This window comes from Microchirus variegatus (assembly GCF_963457635.1).
Source record: "Microchirus variegatus genome assembly, chromosome: 12".
Taxonomy (NCBI): Eukaryota; Metazoa; Chordata; class Actinopteri; order Pleuronectiformes; family Soleidae; genus Microchirus; species Microchirus variegatus.
This window is the reverse complement of record NC_139813.1, coordinates 25,821,491-25,838,361: the sequence shown is the minus strand read 5'-3', so window position 1 is coordinate 25,838,361 and position 16,871 is coordinate 25,821,491. Positions and strand designations below refer to the sequence as shown.

The following is a 16,871-nucleotide window of genomic DNA, read 5'->3' as shown; positions in this document are numbered from 1 at the left end:
AAAAAAAAAACAGATGACTTTGGTGAAAAAAAACCAGATAGAGAAAGTGTTTGTTTTCTCACAGCGAAACAAGCAGATAAATAAAGTTTAATCTCCAGTTTAATCTCAAACAAACTTCCCTCAGAGGCTGAAAAAGCTTGTTTTTCTCTGAGGTTTTTATGTTAAATCTGACTCTGTCATCGGGTCAAACGCAGAAAAAAACACCTGCTCGTGTTCACACGCACGTTTTCCCTCTGCGATAGCATCGATAGCAACAAAAGAATTATTCATGTTCAAGTTCAGCAGAGTTCAGTCTCAGCGTCGTCACGTGACCTCTGAAGTTAACCTGAAGGATTAAAGAGCGACGGTTTGACACTAAACACCGACTTTTTCTGCAGGAAACTCAAAGTCTGGATAAAGAAGATCCAAAAAACCTTTAAAATACGTATTTAGACGACAAAAAACATGTGTTATTTACTTTTTTTGGGTGAATTTTGACTCAGAAAACCAACGTTTAATGGCTTTAATGTGAGAAAAGAGCGTAAATAAAGAAATATTTCACTGTATTTTGTGTTAAACGGTGGATTAATATGTTAGAGTTGAAACGTTTCACCTGCTGCTGCTTCTGTAGATGTTAGAAAAGAATGTAGCGCTGCTGCCCCCTGGTGGACGCAGTGTGACTTACATTAAAATAAGCTCATGCTTTTACTGAACAGTCAGAATCACGATCAGAATACTTATATATGAACTACGGTGGCCTGGAGGTGCAAACCATTATTATTCGATGGGATTTATGTGAAAAGAACGTACCAAATGCTTTTATTTTGAAAGCCAGGTTGTAAGGAAGTGGTGAAGGTCAGTGTTTAGTATCTTTGTCAAAGTGTTTCACGTTCTGTAATAATGGTTTGAACTTCCAGGCCACCGTACACACGCTAACACTCAAACTACCGCAAATGATGCACCTACGAGAAAGAGCATAGCGGCCATTTTGAACGTGAGATACGTTATTTACGTATAATTTCAGTAAAACTAAATAAAAGTACAATCTGAAAAATAAATAGTGTAAATATTATTGGTAAATATTAATTCAGTTTTATTTCATTTAAACTTAAAGGAAATCCAGTGTTTGTTAGCCGTTAAAAACATCATGAATTTGGCGGGAAATTGCAGTGACTTTTGTTTCTTCACGTTTGAATCTCGCTCGTAGACGTGGAATAATGGACGTGGCGTATAAAGACGAGCTAAGTGGTTTTTAAGCACCTGGTCAATAATTGATGAGTTTGGACAAAAGACGGTGTCAAAGCACCGGCGCCACCTCATCACAGCGAGTGGATCGTGTTTCTGTCACCGATAAACACCTGATTTCACTTATTTGTTGAATCTGTCGTTATTTTTCTGTTTTCAAACAAACACAAGGATCCGTTGAAAATATTTGCAAACCTCTTAAAGAATAATTTTAGTGAATTTTTGAAATTCAGGAAATGATCCATTTGCCCTGATGCACTTTGACAGTGAGCTGACTTTCTTCTCGAAAACAAAAAGTATCTCGGAATGACTTGAAATTTACCATCATAATAGTCGGCATCGCCCTGAACAAGGATCTGTTGAAAATATTTGAAAACCTCTTAAGGAATAATTTTAATGAACTTTTGAAATTCATGAAATGATCCATTGGCCCTGATGCACTTTGACAGTGAGCTGACTTAAAAAAATAAAATAAAAAAAAGTATCTCGGAATGACTTGAAATTTACCATCATGATAGTCGGCTTCGCCCTGAACAAGGATCCGTTGAAAATATTTGAAAACCTCTTAAGGAATAATTTTGATGAATCTTTGAAATTCATGAAATGATCCATTGGCCCTGATGCACTTTAACAAAGAGCTGACTTTTAAAAAAAACAAAAAACTAAAAGTATCTCGGAATGACTTGAAATTTACCATCATAATAGTCGGCATCACCCTGAACAAGGATCAATTGAAAATATTTGAAAATCTTTTAAGAAATAATTTTAATGAATTTTTGAAATTCATGAAATTATCCCTGATGCACTTTGACAGTGAGCTGACTTTTCCGTCTTCTCGTCACCTGCTCTGACTGATGAACGTTGGGTTCGTCGGGCCCCAGAACAGAGAATCAAACTCTTCTTCACCGTCTGTTTCCGTAGTTCCATCCTCCTCCTCCTCCCCTTCTTCTTCCTCTCTCCTGCTCTTCTTCTTCTTCTCCGTCTGAGGCGAGATCAGCCGAGCCGTCGTCTTCTGGAGCTCGTGCACGACGCTCTTCACGTCCAGGTTGTGCTGCGAGGCCTTCAGGGACGCTCGGTTAAACGGGAACGTCCGTATGAAGTCGCCCACTCTGATCGGCGGGACGCGTCGTCCAGTTGTCGTCGCCGCCGCTGTCGCCGTTGTCGCGTGACTCCCACTGTGAAAACATGACAGTTTAGAGACGGGAACGATTAATGGATCATCACCAGCCAAACAACCCAAAGAATGGGACGATCCAACCTCGTTGACCTCGGAGTTAAACACCTGTAAATGTTGGGGAGTTTCCAGGACACAGCGCAGCGTCTGAATCCCGTCGTCCTCGGTGTGATCTCAGGTTCCCTCGAGCGAGCTTCCGTTTCACTGCCGTCACGGTTTGAAACCTCAGACGCCCGAAGACTCCCGTTGTCCCTCGGCCTCGGCGCGAGGCCTGGCCGCGAGTGTCTGCTCACCGCCGACTCGTTTGTCCTTGACCGCGGGTCGAATATCGGGTTCTCGTCGGCGCGAGTTCCGTTCGCCGCTGTAGTCGTTAATACTCTGTTCCTGTTTAAAGCAACGGGAGGAAGGCGTTTGCGGTAGTTTGTGTCAAACGCGTCTCGTCTCCGGTTCGCGTTCTTGGAGCCGTGAAGAGGTTTTAGCGGAGGTAGCGCGCGGGTTTGCGAGGCGTGGACGTTTCCCGTCGCCCTCTGAAGGCGCGGTTCTTTGAACGCGGAGAGCGCGGGTTCCCCAAGCGGCCATTTGCGATCCCGATACGCCCTCTCTCGCAAACCGTCGACCGACGTGTAGCTCATCAAATCGATCAGATCGCCAACGAGCCCTTTCTTGACCGCGACGTCCGCCTGACAGTCCAGCGTCAGCGCCGGGCTGTAGTTGACCTCCAGCAGCCAGGGTTTGAAGCTAGCGTCGATGAGGACGTCGAAACCAAACAGCTCCACGCAGTTCGGGCAGGACGGCGCCGACGGCGCGATGGCGAGCAGCGTGAGCGTCACGATGTTGTTGATCCTCTGCCACAGCAGGAGCTCGTCCACTTCCTGGCTGTGCAGGAAGTGCCTGAACTTGCCCAGCGTCCACTTGCACCCGCGGCCCACGCGTTCTTTACGGGTTCCGTAGAACGGGCCGAGCTTGTTGACGCTGGTGTTGGTGAGGTGGGCGTACGGGTTGCGCGGCGACGTCAGGTCGTACTTCTCCGTGGCGAAGCGCACCAGCCCCTCCTGGTGGACGTAGACGGTGAGCGGGCGGAAGCTCTTCACGCACACGTAGATCCTCAGGTCGGACTTGTAGCCGGAGATGAGCAGCGGGTCGCTGACGTAGCGCTGCACGATGACGGCGCAGTCGTACACCAGGTCTTTGATGTCCTCGAAGATGAAGATCCCTCGTCCTCTGGAGAGATCCACGGGTTTGCAGATCCAGAAGACGGACGACGCAGCGGCCGCGCGCAGCTTCTTGTATTCGGCCAGAAAGCGGGTGTAGTCGTTGGGGAGGACGAAGGCGTTCGGGCTAAAGTCGTAAAGACACGATCCACACGTGGCTCTCATTCGCCTCAGGTTTCGTGCCAGGAAGTCCTTTCAAAATAAAAGCACAGGTCATCATCAGAGGTCTGTAAACGCTTAGTACCGAACGCGTCGGATCGTCACCTTGCGCGTGATGCCGACGGTTTTGGGATGGTGGTTGAGTCGCTGCCACGGCAGCAGGTCGCGATATTCCGAGCTGCGGAACGCCGAGCCGCGCCAGTTCAGGTTCCAGTCCTTCTCCTCGCGTTCTCCGCCGCCGTCGTCGTACTCCTCCCACCCTCGCTCCAGGAGAACCTCCCTCACCAGCTCTGGACCTCGCTCGTGCAGCCTGAACACCAGCGACGACGCAGCCATGAAACATCGCAAACTGTACGAAACAACGACAGAAACGTGGAGAATCACATGTTTACTTATTCTTTTCAACCAGTTTGGGTCGAGACCGTAGAGCAAATGTGTGGATGTAAAGATAGATGCTTATCTAGCTGGCTAGCATAGATAGTTACTAAGCTAGTCAGCTAGCATAGACGGACAGATAGATAGTTAACTAGCCAGCTAGCAAAGATAGATAATTAACTAGTCAGCTAGCATAGATAGATAGATAGATAGATAGATAGATAGATAGATAGATAGATAGATAGATAGATAGATAGATAGATAGATAGGTGGTTAACTAGTTAGCTAGCATAGATAGATAGATAGATAGATAGATAGATAGATAGATAGATAACTAGTCAGCTAGCAAAGATAGATAGATAACTAGTCAGCTAGCATAGATAGATAGATAGATAGATAGATAGATAGATAGATAGATAGATAGATAGATAGATAGATAGATAGATAGATAGATGGTTAACTAGTTAGCTAGCATAGATAGATAGATAGATAGATAGATAGATAGATAGATAGATAGATAGATAGATAGATAGATAGATAGATAGATAGATAGATAGATAGTCAGCTAGCATAGATAGATAGATAGATAGATAGATAGATAGATAGATAGATAGATAGATAGATAGATAGATAGATAGATAGATAGATAGATAGATAGATAGATAGATAGATAGTCAGCTAGCATATGGGATTTGTAAAGGGATTTGTAATTTACATCACCACCAGGGGGAGACAGAAGCGTCTAATTATCTACTTTTTCACATTTCCACAGTAAACATTTGTTTAAATCACCACTTTCAGCTCTATTTCAACAGAATGTGATGTCAATTTTGTAAACTATCTTTTAAAATTTAGATAAAAATGGAGTATGGCACAAATGAGTGTGACAGATGGTATCATCCAATAGCAGCGTGGTGAAGCTTTAAAAAAAGGGATTTAAGATTCACTAAATACATTTATATTACTTTTTACAGCCCCTTCATTCAAGTTTATACATAAATATAATGTATGATAAAAATAATTATATTTATTTAATTTTATTTGTAGAAATGTATGCTACAAGAGTTTTTGTTGTATTTTAGAGACATGTTTTATATTTCACAGGCTGTAAAGAATAAACAGTAAAACATGTAAACAATCTAAAACATGACATGATTATAGGTACAAATATTTAAATATAAAAGTGATTATTCTTACCTTTTTAAAGGCTGAGAGCTGGTGTGTTGTGATATTGTCGTAGGTCAATGAGAGCAGAGTCAGTGTTGACAGGCAGCTTGTTCTCATGGCTCCTCCCACTCTCACACACACACACACACACACACACACACACAGGTGTGTAACAGCGTATTGTGTCTCAGGGAATGTGATCGTTTGTTAGCTGAACAGTCGTCTGTTGTTCACACTGATGTTTTCACAGATAATGAACATTTACACAGTCATTAAACATACGTCATTTTTCAAATTGCTCGTTTACATTTTAGTTTTAAACGGCTCTTTTTTGAGCCACTGACTTATAAAAATTATGTTTTTCATCATTTAAAATGAGGAATTGTGTTATGCTGTCGTCACTTAAATGTGCATTTACGAATTTCACACTTATTTGTAGAGAATTGGGGCGAAACATGAACATTTATTTGGAAGCAAAATGAAATATATAATTTTTTTTTTTTTAATTTTCACCTTTCTGACTTCAATTATTACAAAAAATTAATTTTAAATGCACATATAATTTAGTCATTCTAATTTTCTATTTATATTTTCTTAAATTTCCTTAAATTTATACATTTAATCCCCAACATTTTCTCTGTAAAGCCATTTATGTCATCTGTAAAATGTAATATATAGTTAAAAAATTGTTATTTTTTTTAAACATGTATATTTTTGCATTTCTAGTTGTAAAAGGTGCCTAAAGCCATGTTTTAGTGTAATTGCAGCTCACTTTAATGGACCTTTAAAAATCACTTTTATTCTGACACTCTGTTTTAACTTCCTGATCCACTTCCTGTCACGTGATCAGACGTCAGTCGAACAGCTGTACCTAATAAAGCGGTCACATTAAAAACACGTTCGTTTTCTCGCACGTCATTTTATTGAATCTCATCGAAAACCGGTCGAGCTTCTTCTTCTTCTTCACGTCCGTGAATCTGAAAGAAAAAGTCCACGTTTTTAACCGTTAATACACTTTATTTTGAAGACATTTTCTGGTGTAAAAGTCTTGAATGATAACGACTATAAAGAGCGTTATTATTGACCACAGTGGTAGAGTCTGTTGAGTCTCTTTATGTCCAGCTCGCTCAGATGTTTCCTCTGACCCATTTCCTGTCCATTCTGTCTGCAAACCATAGTAGGCAGACCGTTTTTACTGAAGAAAAACCTGCCATTAAAAAAAATATAGAATATCATTAATATAACACAGTTATGGAAACAAAGTTCAGTATTTTTAATAATAATTAACATTTAGGTCACGACTTACTGTCCGTAGTGCATAATGGAGTTCACGTCGTACGGCAGATTCATGGTTTTTCCCTCTTTGACCTTGAAGTTGTTTTCTCGCCCTTCAAAATAAAAGTCACATAATTATGAAAATGGTCTTTTTATGATCTTAAAGAGTCATGAATTAATTTTTTTGCGTGTGCGACCTGCGACGATGTTCTGCTTCTGCACAACGACAAAGTCCTCGCGGTCCTGCCGCGTGTGCTCGTGGTGCAGTCCCAGCGCGTGGATGATCTCGTGGGCGAGGTTCCCCACGGCGCAGTGTCGGGCGAAGTATATGGGCTGGTCTCCTCCGCGGCAGCCCACGAAGGACGCGCACCTGCGGGGAGAAGCCAACGTTAGCCGCACGAGGTTAGCTTAGCTTTGTGCCGCACCAAGAACGAGCACGAGAGCTAGCTCTCAGGGACAACACGGCCGCCGTTTGAGTCGTAAGGAAAGTCAGGTTCGTCACTCTCTCTGCGGAAGAAGCCAACGTTAGCTGCACAAGGTTAGCTTAGCTTTGTGCTGCACCAAGAACTAGCATGAGAGCTAACTCTCGGTGACAAAATGGCCGCCGTTTGAGTCGTAAAGGAAAGTCAGGTTCGTCACTCTCCACACGCCAAACTCTCCTCCGCGGCAGCCAACGAAGGACGCGCGGCTGCGGAAGAAGCTAACGTTAGCTGTACAAGTATTTTATTCAGTAACTACAATTAGCAAATTAGCATGTTTAACAGTTGAAAAACCTGAACTATCCCTTTACGCACATTGTAAAGTACTATTAGTACTGAGAATTTTAAAAGTAAATAACATTTTATAAAAGTGTATTTGGCAAAAAAAACAAAAAAAACAACCTTTTTTACAATTTTCAGCTTCATGTGCAAAGTTCATATTTTTTATTTTAAGCGTACTGTCCCTTTAAAAGAGGCGTAACTCACCCTCGGCCGTCCTTGAACACGACGTAGTTCGGCTCCGTCGTGTGTTTCTTGAAGCGAACGCACGTGACGTCGGAAATCATTTTCATCGCCGTCTGGATCTCCGGCTCTCGATTGGCTGTTTTAAAAAAAATATTCAAATTCACAAACTTTATTGTCAACTTGTGTCAACTTTTTTTTTTTTTTTTAATTAACGGACCCAGTTGGCTGCTGATCTCGTACGGGACGATGCCGGCGAGCCACAGCATCTCCACGGCGTTCCTGTCCTCCTGTCGGGGACGCGAGCAAACCAGAGGTCACGGACACAAAATGGCCGCCAACAACAACAGATTCACGACGTCTTAGCGTTAGTGTAAAATAGCCTTAAAATCAAACAAATACGGCGTAATATAATAATAATAATAATAATAAGGCGCAATACTAAATCCCACATGTTGGACAAAAATCTGTTTTTTTTCTATTTCAACAAACTTTCATTTAAAAACAACTTTATTGACATTATATTAATCAACATAACTTACTGTCATCAGAATGTCTCCTTCCTGAACGACGAGGTCGTCTTGAAGCTCTGCGAGAATCACACATTTTTTTTTTTAATTATTATTATTATTATTATTATTATTATTACACCTTAGATTTATTTTTTAACTTTAGCAAACTTTTTTTAAACGTTACCCTCTAAAGTTTCTGCGTCCTGCTGCGACTCGGAAACATTCACTCCTGCAGAAACGTCAACATATTACTGCGTTAAATGTGAAATAAGTTAGATTTAAAAATACATAAAACAGGAGAAAAACTTACCTTGTGGAGACTCGTGCAGAGCAGTGACGTTATCTGTGGACGTTTTTATTATCAATTATACGTTTACGTTGCAGAAAAAGGCTCAAAAACAAACAAACAAACCTGTGAGAGCAGCGTCATTGTTGTTGTTGTTGTTGTTTGGTGGATTTATGGGAACGCCACAAACTACAGGATCAACAAAGTCAGGATTATTATCATCATCGTTAGAATAATCAAAGAATAAAGATGTTTGTTTGTTTACCTGCAGAAACACAAACGAAGATCAGGAACAAACACATTGTTTCAGGAGGAAGATTCACTCACACACACACACACTCACTCACTCATTCAGCTGTGATCACTTCACTCTGATTATAAAGACTGTCTCTGACCAGCAGGGGGCGACACTGCACTCTGTCACTGTGTCTGCACTGAGGGTGAGAATAACATTCATTCATTTGTTCTTCTTCTATCACTTTATTCAGTCACAGTTTATTTCTGTTTTACTACATTTATGTCTCCTTTCCTTCATTTCTTTCCTTTCTTTCCTCATTTCCTTTTCTTTGATTTCCTTTCCTTTCCATCTTTCTTTTTCTCCATTCTTTTCCTTTCCCCCCACTATTTTCCTCCCTTTTCCCTCATGTTCTTTGCTATATTTTCCTTTCCTTTCCTCCCTTCCTTTCCCTTGTTTCTTTCCTTCTTTCCCTTTTCCTTCCCCCCTTTCCTCGTTTCCTTTCTGTTTCTTTCCTTCTTTTTATCTTATATTTTCCTCATTTTATTTGCTATATTTTCCTTTCTATTTCTCCCTTCCTTTCCTTCATTTCTTTCCTTTTCCCCTTCTTTCCTTTCCTCCCTTCCTTTCCCTCGTTTCTTTTCTATTTTCCATTTTTCTTTTCTTTCACCCTTTCCTATCCTCTTTTCCTTTCCTTTCCTTCTTTTTCTCCACTCTTTTCTTTTCCTCTCACTATCTTATATTTTCCTCATTTTCTTTGCTATATTTTCCTTTCTTTCATTTCCTTTCCTTCATTCCTTTCCTTTCCTTGCTCCCTTCTTTCCCTTGTTTATTTTTTCCATTTTTCATTTCTTTACCCCTTTCCTATCCTCTTTTCTCTTCCTTTCCTTTCATTTTCTTTAATTTCCTTCATTTCTTTCTCCCTTTCCCTTTGTCCCTTCGTTCCCCCTTTCCTATTTTCCCCCTTTCCTCGTTTCCTTTCCATTTCTTTCTTTTTCTCCACTCTTTCCATTTCCTCTCACTATCTTTTCTTTTCTTTTTATATCTAATTATTGTCTTTATTCATCGATAAACGTGTGCGTTCACGTCCACTTCAGTAAAACACGGAGTTTTCCCCCGCGCGTCAGTCACAGCTTCTTCTCCTTTTATCATTTTCTTTCCTTTTTTCCTCTTTTTCATCTCTGGGAAATGAGGGGATTTTCCCGTCCCATCATTTCCCACAACATCCCTTTACTTTTTATCCGTATATCTAACGATGTTGTATTTGTCCGTAAACGCACCTCCGCGTGCTTCGACGTCCACTTTTTCCCCACGGGGCCCTGAACGCAGCGTCAGGTCGCCGTCATCATGTGATGTCCTGTCATGTGACGCAGTCACTTCCTACTGATTTGTCTCGGAGAAGAAGAAGAAGAAGAAGAAGAGACAAGACAGTGCTGTATCATGTCGTCTTAAACACACTCTCTCTTTTTCTCTCACACACTTTTCCTTCCGCCGAACATGTCGTCGTATCCGTGGACTTATTGTGGCCGCCGCGGGTCGCTGAAGCTGCCGCTGTGGGTCGTGGCGTGTGTCGGGTGTTTGCTGGTCCGAGCCGGAGCGCAGGAGGCGGGCAGCAGCAGCAGCGGTGGTGCTGGTGCTGGTGCTGGTGGTGCTGGTGTGTGGTACCAGGATCTCTGCAGGTAACACAAACAAACAAACAAACACACAAACACCGCTGCGACAAAACACAGCAGTTTACGTTACCGTCGTGTCTGATAAGTGACACCCGGAACCTCTTGTCATTCCACCGCTTCGTTTTTTACACAATTGTTGTCATATCTCCTCCGTCTCACAGCCCGTGTCATCATAAGACAGTCCGCCGTGACACGGGGACGATACACGAACAATCGGCTCTCTGTTTCAGTCACGATATTAACTTTTAAATGCGTTATTTTTTGTTAATTCAGCGCGAAGTGAATCTTTGCTAGCATATCGCCCGCAAACACAGCCTCTCCGTGTCCCGTTTAAAGCACGTTTTGAGCTTAAATCATCCACCGGTGACTTTGAATGAAACTCGACAATAATTCTACACTATGTTATCTTAAATTACTCCACTGTTATTTCTCTTTTTGTTGCCGTGAAGCTAAATTGTAGCCTAGCCAAGTGCTAACGTCACACAGGAGTTGTATAGCTGTGCTAACAGCTAGCTGCTAGCAACGTAAAATCACATGTTTTTTCCCAACGGACCCTGTTATTGACTCTCTCTTCTGTTATGACACGCTTCTTTTTATACATTAATGTGCCTTGTTTTCCAAAAAACAGCACTTTTGTGTCGATAACAAACTGTAAATAACAGGTTTAATGAAGTAAATCAACAGTTATGTGTTAATAAATGTGCTGTTTTGACTGTTGGGGGTTGCAAAATAGTGACAATATTATAATGTTATTTAACCTCTGTTATGTTTCCCTGTACAAAACAACAACACAATCTCATTTAAAACAGCTGGAAGCTACAACCGTCCAAGTATCAGCTCACGACACCACGAAAAGGAGCAAGATAATCGAGTTTTTATCGCTGCAGACAGTAGATATGAAATAAACAAGGACTTAAAGGTGTGTGTGTGTGTGTGAGAGGCCAGTTTCTTGTTCTGGCAGCTTGTTGTTGTTCAAATATTGACTGAGCAGCAGCAGCAGCAGTCAGACACTAACCAGGCCGGTTACATATCAACGCCTGGTTCATGTGAGATAAACACACATGGTGATATAAGACGCTTTATTTGGATAATTAACTCACATTTGTGTGCAACAGTTTGTGGATATGTGACGTTTATGTTGCCGATTTTAATCACAACTGAGCAAACACGACGCGGTCCGTCAAACCGTCTGTGTTTGAGAATGATTTTGTTGTTTTGGGGAAAGATAATCGACATTTTACGAAATCAAAGTTAGTTGCGACCCTGTTTTGTGCTCTGAAAACAATGACGTTTCCACTGACTGTACATTAAAAACAATCTGAAATTGCTACAAGAACGCAGCTAAAAATACATAAAAACAATCATTTGAGCCCTTTATGACGTCAATGTTTATACTTTTTAGCTTCTAAATGTTACATTTCCTCATTCTCTTGCTGTGTTATATGTATATATACATATCTACATACAGCTTCAGTTATAAATGGTTGTGTTTACCTCTGTTTCAGTGATAAATGGTTGTGTTTCAGTGATAAATGGTTGTGTTCAACTGTGATCAGTTATAAATGGTTGTGTTCAACTGTGATCAGTTATAAATGGTTGTGTTCAACTGTGATCAGTTATAAATGGTTGTGTTTCAGTTATAAACGGTTGTGTTTCACCTGCGTTTCAGTGATAAATGGTTGTGTTTCAGTGATAAATGGTTGTGTTTCAGTGATAAATGGTTGTGTTCACCTGTTTTTCAGTTATAAATGATTGTGTTTCAGTTATAAACGGTTGTGTTTCACCTGTGTTTCAGTGATAAATGGTTGTGTTTCAGTTATAAACGGTTGTGTTTCACCTGTGTTTCAGTGATAAATGATTGTGTTTCAGTTATAAACGGTTGTGTTTCACCTGTGTTTCAGTGATAAATGGTTGTGTGTCACTTATAAATGGTTGTGTTTACAGTGTGTCAGTTATAAATGGTTGTGTTTACAGTGTTTTATTTATAAATGGTTGTGTTTCAGTTATAAATGGTTGTTTCCCTGTGTTTCAGTTATAAACGGTTGTGTTTCAGTTATAAACGGTTGTGTTTTCCTATGTTTCAGTTATAAATGGTTGTGTTTCAGTTATAAACGGTTGTGTTTTACCTGTGTTTCAGTTATAAATGGTTGTGTTTTACCTGTGTTTCAGTTATAAATGGTTGTGTTTTACCTGTGTTTCAGTTATAAACGGTTGTGTTTTCCTGTGTTTCAGTTATAAATGGTTGTGTTTCAGTTATAAACGGTTGCGTTTTACCTGTGTTTCAGTTATAAATGGTTGTGTTTTACCTGTGTTTCAGTTATAAATGGTTGTGTTTCCCTGTGTTTCAGTTATAAACGGTTGTTTTACCTGTGTTTCAGTTATAAATGGTTGTGTTTCCCTGTGTTTCAGTTATAAACGTTTGTGTTTTACCTGTGTTTCAGTTGTAAACGGTTGTGTTTCAGTTATAAATGGTTGTGTTTCCCTGGGTTTCAGTTATAAACAGTTGTGTTTTCCCTGTGTTTCAGTTATAATGGTTGTGTTTCAGTGATAAATGGTTTTGTTTCAGTTATAAATGGTTGTGTTTCCCTGTGTTTCAGTTAAACGGTTGTGTTTCAGTTATAAATGTTTGTGTTTCAGTTATAAATGGTTGTGTTCAACTGTGATCAGTTATAAATGGTTGTGTTTCAGTTATAAACGGTTGTGTTTTACCTGTGTTTCAGTTATAAATGGTTGTGTTTTACCTGTGTTTCAGTTATAAACGGAATTGTTTCAGTTATAAACGGTTGTGTTTTACCTGTGTTTCAGTTATAAACGGTTGTGTTTTCCCTGTGTTTCAGTTATAAACGGTTGTGTTTCAGTTATAAATGGTTGTGTTTCCCTGTGTTTCAGTTATAAACTGTTGTATTTCAGTTATAAATGGTTGTGTTTCCCTGTGTTTCAGTTATAAACGGTTGTGTTTTCCCTGTGTTTCAGTTATAATGGTTGTGTTTCAGTGATAAATGGTTTTGTTTCAGTGATAAATGGTTTTGTTTCAGTTATAAATGGTTGTGTTTCCCTGTGTTTCAGTTAAACGGTTGTGTTTCAGTTATAAATGGTTGTGTTTCAGTTATAAATGGTTGTGTTTCAGTTATAAATGGTTGTGTTCAACTGTGATCAGTTATAAATGGTTGTGTTTCAGTTATAAATGGTTGTGTTTCCCTGTGTTTCAGTTATAAATGGTTATGTTTCCCTGTGTTTCAGTTATAAACGGTTGTGTTTTACCTGTGTTTCAGTTATAAATGGTTGTGTTTTACCTGTGTTTCAGTTATAAACGGTTGTGTTTTACCTGTGTTTCAGTTATAAATGGTTGTGTTTTACCTGTGTTTCAGTTATAAATGGTTGTGTTTCCCTGTGTTTCAGTTATAAACGGTTGTGTTTTACCTGTGTTTCAGTTATAAATGGTTGTGTTTCCCTGTGTTTCAGTTATAAACGGTTGTGTTTCAGTTATAAATGGTTGTGTTTCCCTGGGTTTCAGTTATAAACAGTTGTGTTTTCCCTGTGTTTCAGTTATTATGGTTGTGTTTCAGTGATAAATGGTTTTGTTTCAGTGATAAATGGTTGTGTTTCCCTGTGTTTCAGTTAAACGGTTGTGTTTCAGTTATAAATGTTTGTGTTTCAGTTATAAATGGTTGTGTTTCCCTGTGTTTCAGTTATAAATGGTTATGTTTCAGTTATAAACGGTTGTGTTTTCCCTGTGTTTCAGTTATAAACGGTTGTGTTTTACCTGTGTTTCACTTATAAACGGTTGTGTTTTACCTGTGTTTCAGTTATAAATGGGAGGCCATCGACTCCGACAACAAAGTCAGCTACACGCTGAAGCTCTGCGAGTCCTCGCCGGCGACTGACTGCGGCGCCAGCGCGGCCGTCTGCGCTCAGGACCTCAAGACCAAAACCAGACAGTCTGTGGGTGAGTGAAGGCATCGGTTTGAGTTAATGTAAATGTAAGATGAGCCAGGTGTGTGGTGTTGGTGGTGGTGTCATGGAGGCGTGTTTATGATATAGAGCGAGAGGAAAAAGCTCAGGAAGTGGTGATTGAACTGTGTAAAGTTCAGCTGCGCTGGTTTTCCCTGAGTGTCAGCTGATTTAAGGTCAAACTAAACCCATAAACCATCTTTATTTCTGTTGAAAATGAGTGTTAAATGATGTTATTTGTCGATCTGAAGTGCAAATCCTCACAGTTTTAGTCTAATCTTTCCGTTCATAACCTGACCCTGTGTTTTCTCGCAATTTTAAATGAAGAAAACGTGACACAAGCTCATATATATATTGATCTGCGACTGTATTTAGACTCAAAATGAGCAATAATGAAGTCATTTACTGTGCTTTTATAACAGCTGGAGTCGTACAAATGCATCACCTGTGGTTTTTGAGCACGATTACACCACGTGTGTGATTATAAAATAGAGTAAATATGAAGAAAGAGGGACAAATTCATTCTTTTCCTCGTGATAAATGATTTTTTTAATTGGGTTTTCTTCGTCTCAATCATCTCAGTGTGAGAATAAGTGTCGTTAACAGTGGGATTATTCGTAAAAATAGCGGCGCTGGTCGTTAAAATAAGCTCTGATCTCGTGGTGCGACACCAACACTGAGTGAATGTTGTTGTGAGTCAGGCTTTTTCAGAGCTTCACTGGTTCATGATGAGCAGAACTGATCTCTGTGCTGATGAGGCTGAATCTCCTGCTGCTGTGTGTGTGTGTGTGTGTGTGTGTGTGTCTCTCTCTGTGTGTGTGTGTGTGTGTGTGTCAGTGTCAGCAACCTCTCCGCCTGAGAAAACCCGATACGTCTCGACTCCAAAAACTCACTTACAGACCCGCGGAGTCACGTCTTCTCACTCCTGCGATAAAGTTATTTTAAAATCGATCGGTTTCGACGACAGCCGGAGAACAACACGCGCGACGAGATGACAAAAAAAAAAAAAAACACGTAGATCGCGATTCGCGGACGATAAACGACGACTGGCGACTACTTTCAGAGGTTTGAGAAAATGATATCGTCTCGATCTTGACAGTGATTCTGTGTTGCGTTCAAGCCTCCGACCACTAGGTGGCAGCAGACTTTTACCGACTTTGACTTTTCCTAAACCGCGATACATTGTATCATCGCTCTTGTGTCACTAATTGCTAATGTACAGCTCGTACTGTTTGAAGTTGTCAAAAAGAGAAACTTCGAATTAGACATTATCGTATATCGCGATAATTGCGGGACTTTGTTTGTAAGAAAAGTAATCAATCGCCGATTTGGCAGTAATTTAACGATTTATTTGAATAAGATCGTGAGTCTTTTCCGTATTTCGAAAGCAAAGTTTGGAATCGAGGTTTTAACTAGTGCCGTCGAAGGCGTTTCCTCGACGACTGACCGGAAAAAGACGCGCGTGACGTCATGTTTACGTGATTCCCGATTGTTAAAACGAGTCTCTAAAGTAACGCTAACCTTTAAAAACAGAGGCGCACATACGCAGTAACACATGTACGCTGGTTATTTGTAGCGCTGCTCTTTTCCTTTAATAAACAGACCGCTCCAGTTCTGCAGTAGGCACGCTAAAGGCGCTAAAAGGAGCTAATGCAGCTAACGGAGCTAACTGGTAAACGGTGCCTGGACTCCGGTGTCGCGGCACGTAAACATGACGTCATTCGCGTCTTTTTCCGGTCAGTCTTCATGGAAACGTGTCATGCGTTAACGCATGCTAGCGCTAACCTATTGCACACCACTAGTTTTAACCACACCCCCCAGGGTTGTTAGTGTCGCTGACGACACGCTAGCTTCTGCCGCTAACCAGGAAGTTGCCGCCAACTAATAACCGGTAACCGTGGGAACTGCAGATTTGAGCGACGCCACGTGGAACGAACACGTGCTTCTCTGAAAATCTCCAGTGTGGAAGTTTTTGTTTCCTTCCACGTGTGATCGTGTTGTCGGAGGTCAGAGGTCAGATTTAGTGATTGCTGGACGCTCAGAGCGACACACAGCTACATAGCTACGTTCATATTGTTAATAACTGATTTAAATTTGACAATAAGTGTTGTTATGTGTGTGGTGCATTGTACACCTCCGGCTAAATAAATGGATTAGATCAACAGTGCGTTATCTTCTGTAAATGTAACTCTGCCTCAGAGGTTACAACAACAACAACAACAACAACAACAACAACAAAAACAGTCTGAGGTCGTGACCTTCAGCCTGTGTCACCTGACTCTGTGTCTCTCAGACTGAATTCTTTCCTCTTCTTGTCCTCTTCTGTGTTTTTTTATGAAGTCCGGGCCTTTAAACGCTCTGTGGATTTCCTCAAATGAACCTGAACCTGAACCTATCGTGGTGTTGTGTGGTCACATGTTTTAGAGGTGAATCACACGCTCTCTGTGGTGACTAGTCACATGACCCAGGAACACATTACTGAGCACAAACGCTCACACTGACACAAATAGACTGAAAAGTCATTCTCTGTTCTGTGTGTGTGTGTGTGTGTGTGTGTGTGTGTGTGTGTGTGTGTGTGTGTCTGCTTATTTAAGCTCAGAAACCTGATGCCGTCTGTCCTCACTCACTTTGTGACATGTTTGTCTCGTGTTCTCTGTGGAGAAAAACACAACAAAAGTTCACTATATA

At 40.8% G+C, this 16,871-nt stretch overlaps 3 protein-coding genes across 3 annotated transcripts in view; 1 reads left to right on the top strand and 2 right to left on the bottom strand.

Moving 5' to 3' along the window:
- Nucleotides 1-2,062: 2,062 nt before the first annotated feature.
- On the bottom strand, nt 2,063-4,104 carry ttll2 (tubulin tyrosine ligase-like family, member 2; the record flags this gene model as incomplete). Its single annotated transcript, XM_083898632.1, has 3 exons — nt 2,063-2,399; nt 2,507-3,801; nt 3,874-4,104. 3 exons carry the CDS (start codon nt 4,102-4,104, stop codon nt 2,063-2,065), a joined length of 1,863 nt encoding a protein of 620 aa, XP_083754758.1.
- Nucleotides 4,105-6,254: 2,150 nt separating this feature from the next.
- On the bottom strand, nt 6,255-10,058 carry LOC310934832 (astacin-like metalloprotease toxin 5; the record flags this gene model as incomplete). The annotated part of the gene is made up of 12 exons (XM_083898631.1): nt 6,255-6,287; nt 6,396-6,517; nt 6,617-6,698; nt 6,783-6,955; nt 7,551-7,665; nt 7,747-7,816; nt 8,069-8,115; nt 8,223-8,267; nt 8,349-8,381; nt 8,451-8,513; nt 9,840-9,916; nt 10,036-10,058. 12 exons carry the CDS (start codon nt 10,056-10,058, stop codon nt 6,274-6,276), a joined length of 864 nt encoding a protein of 287 aa, XP_083754757.1. The 3' UTR covers nt 6,255-6,273.
- igf2r (insulin-like growth factor 2 receptor) overlaps nt 9,862-16,871 on the top strand; it is a 52,114-nt gene continuing 45,104 nt past the window's right edge. The window contains exons 1-2 of the mRNA XM_083898717.1: nt 9,862-10,238; nt 14,039-14,178. Of these exons, the coding sequence (XP_083754843.1) occupies nt 10,057-10,238; nt 14,039-14,178 (322 nt within the window). The 5' untranslated portion in view covers nt 9,862-10,056. The remainder of the gene's footprint in view (nt 10,239-14,038; nt 14,179-16,871) is intronic.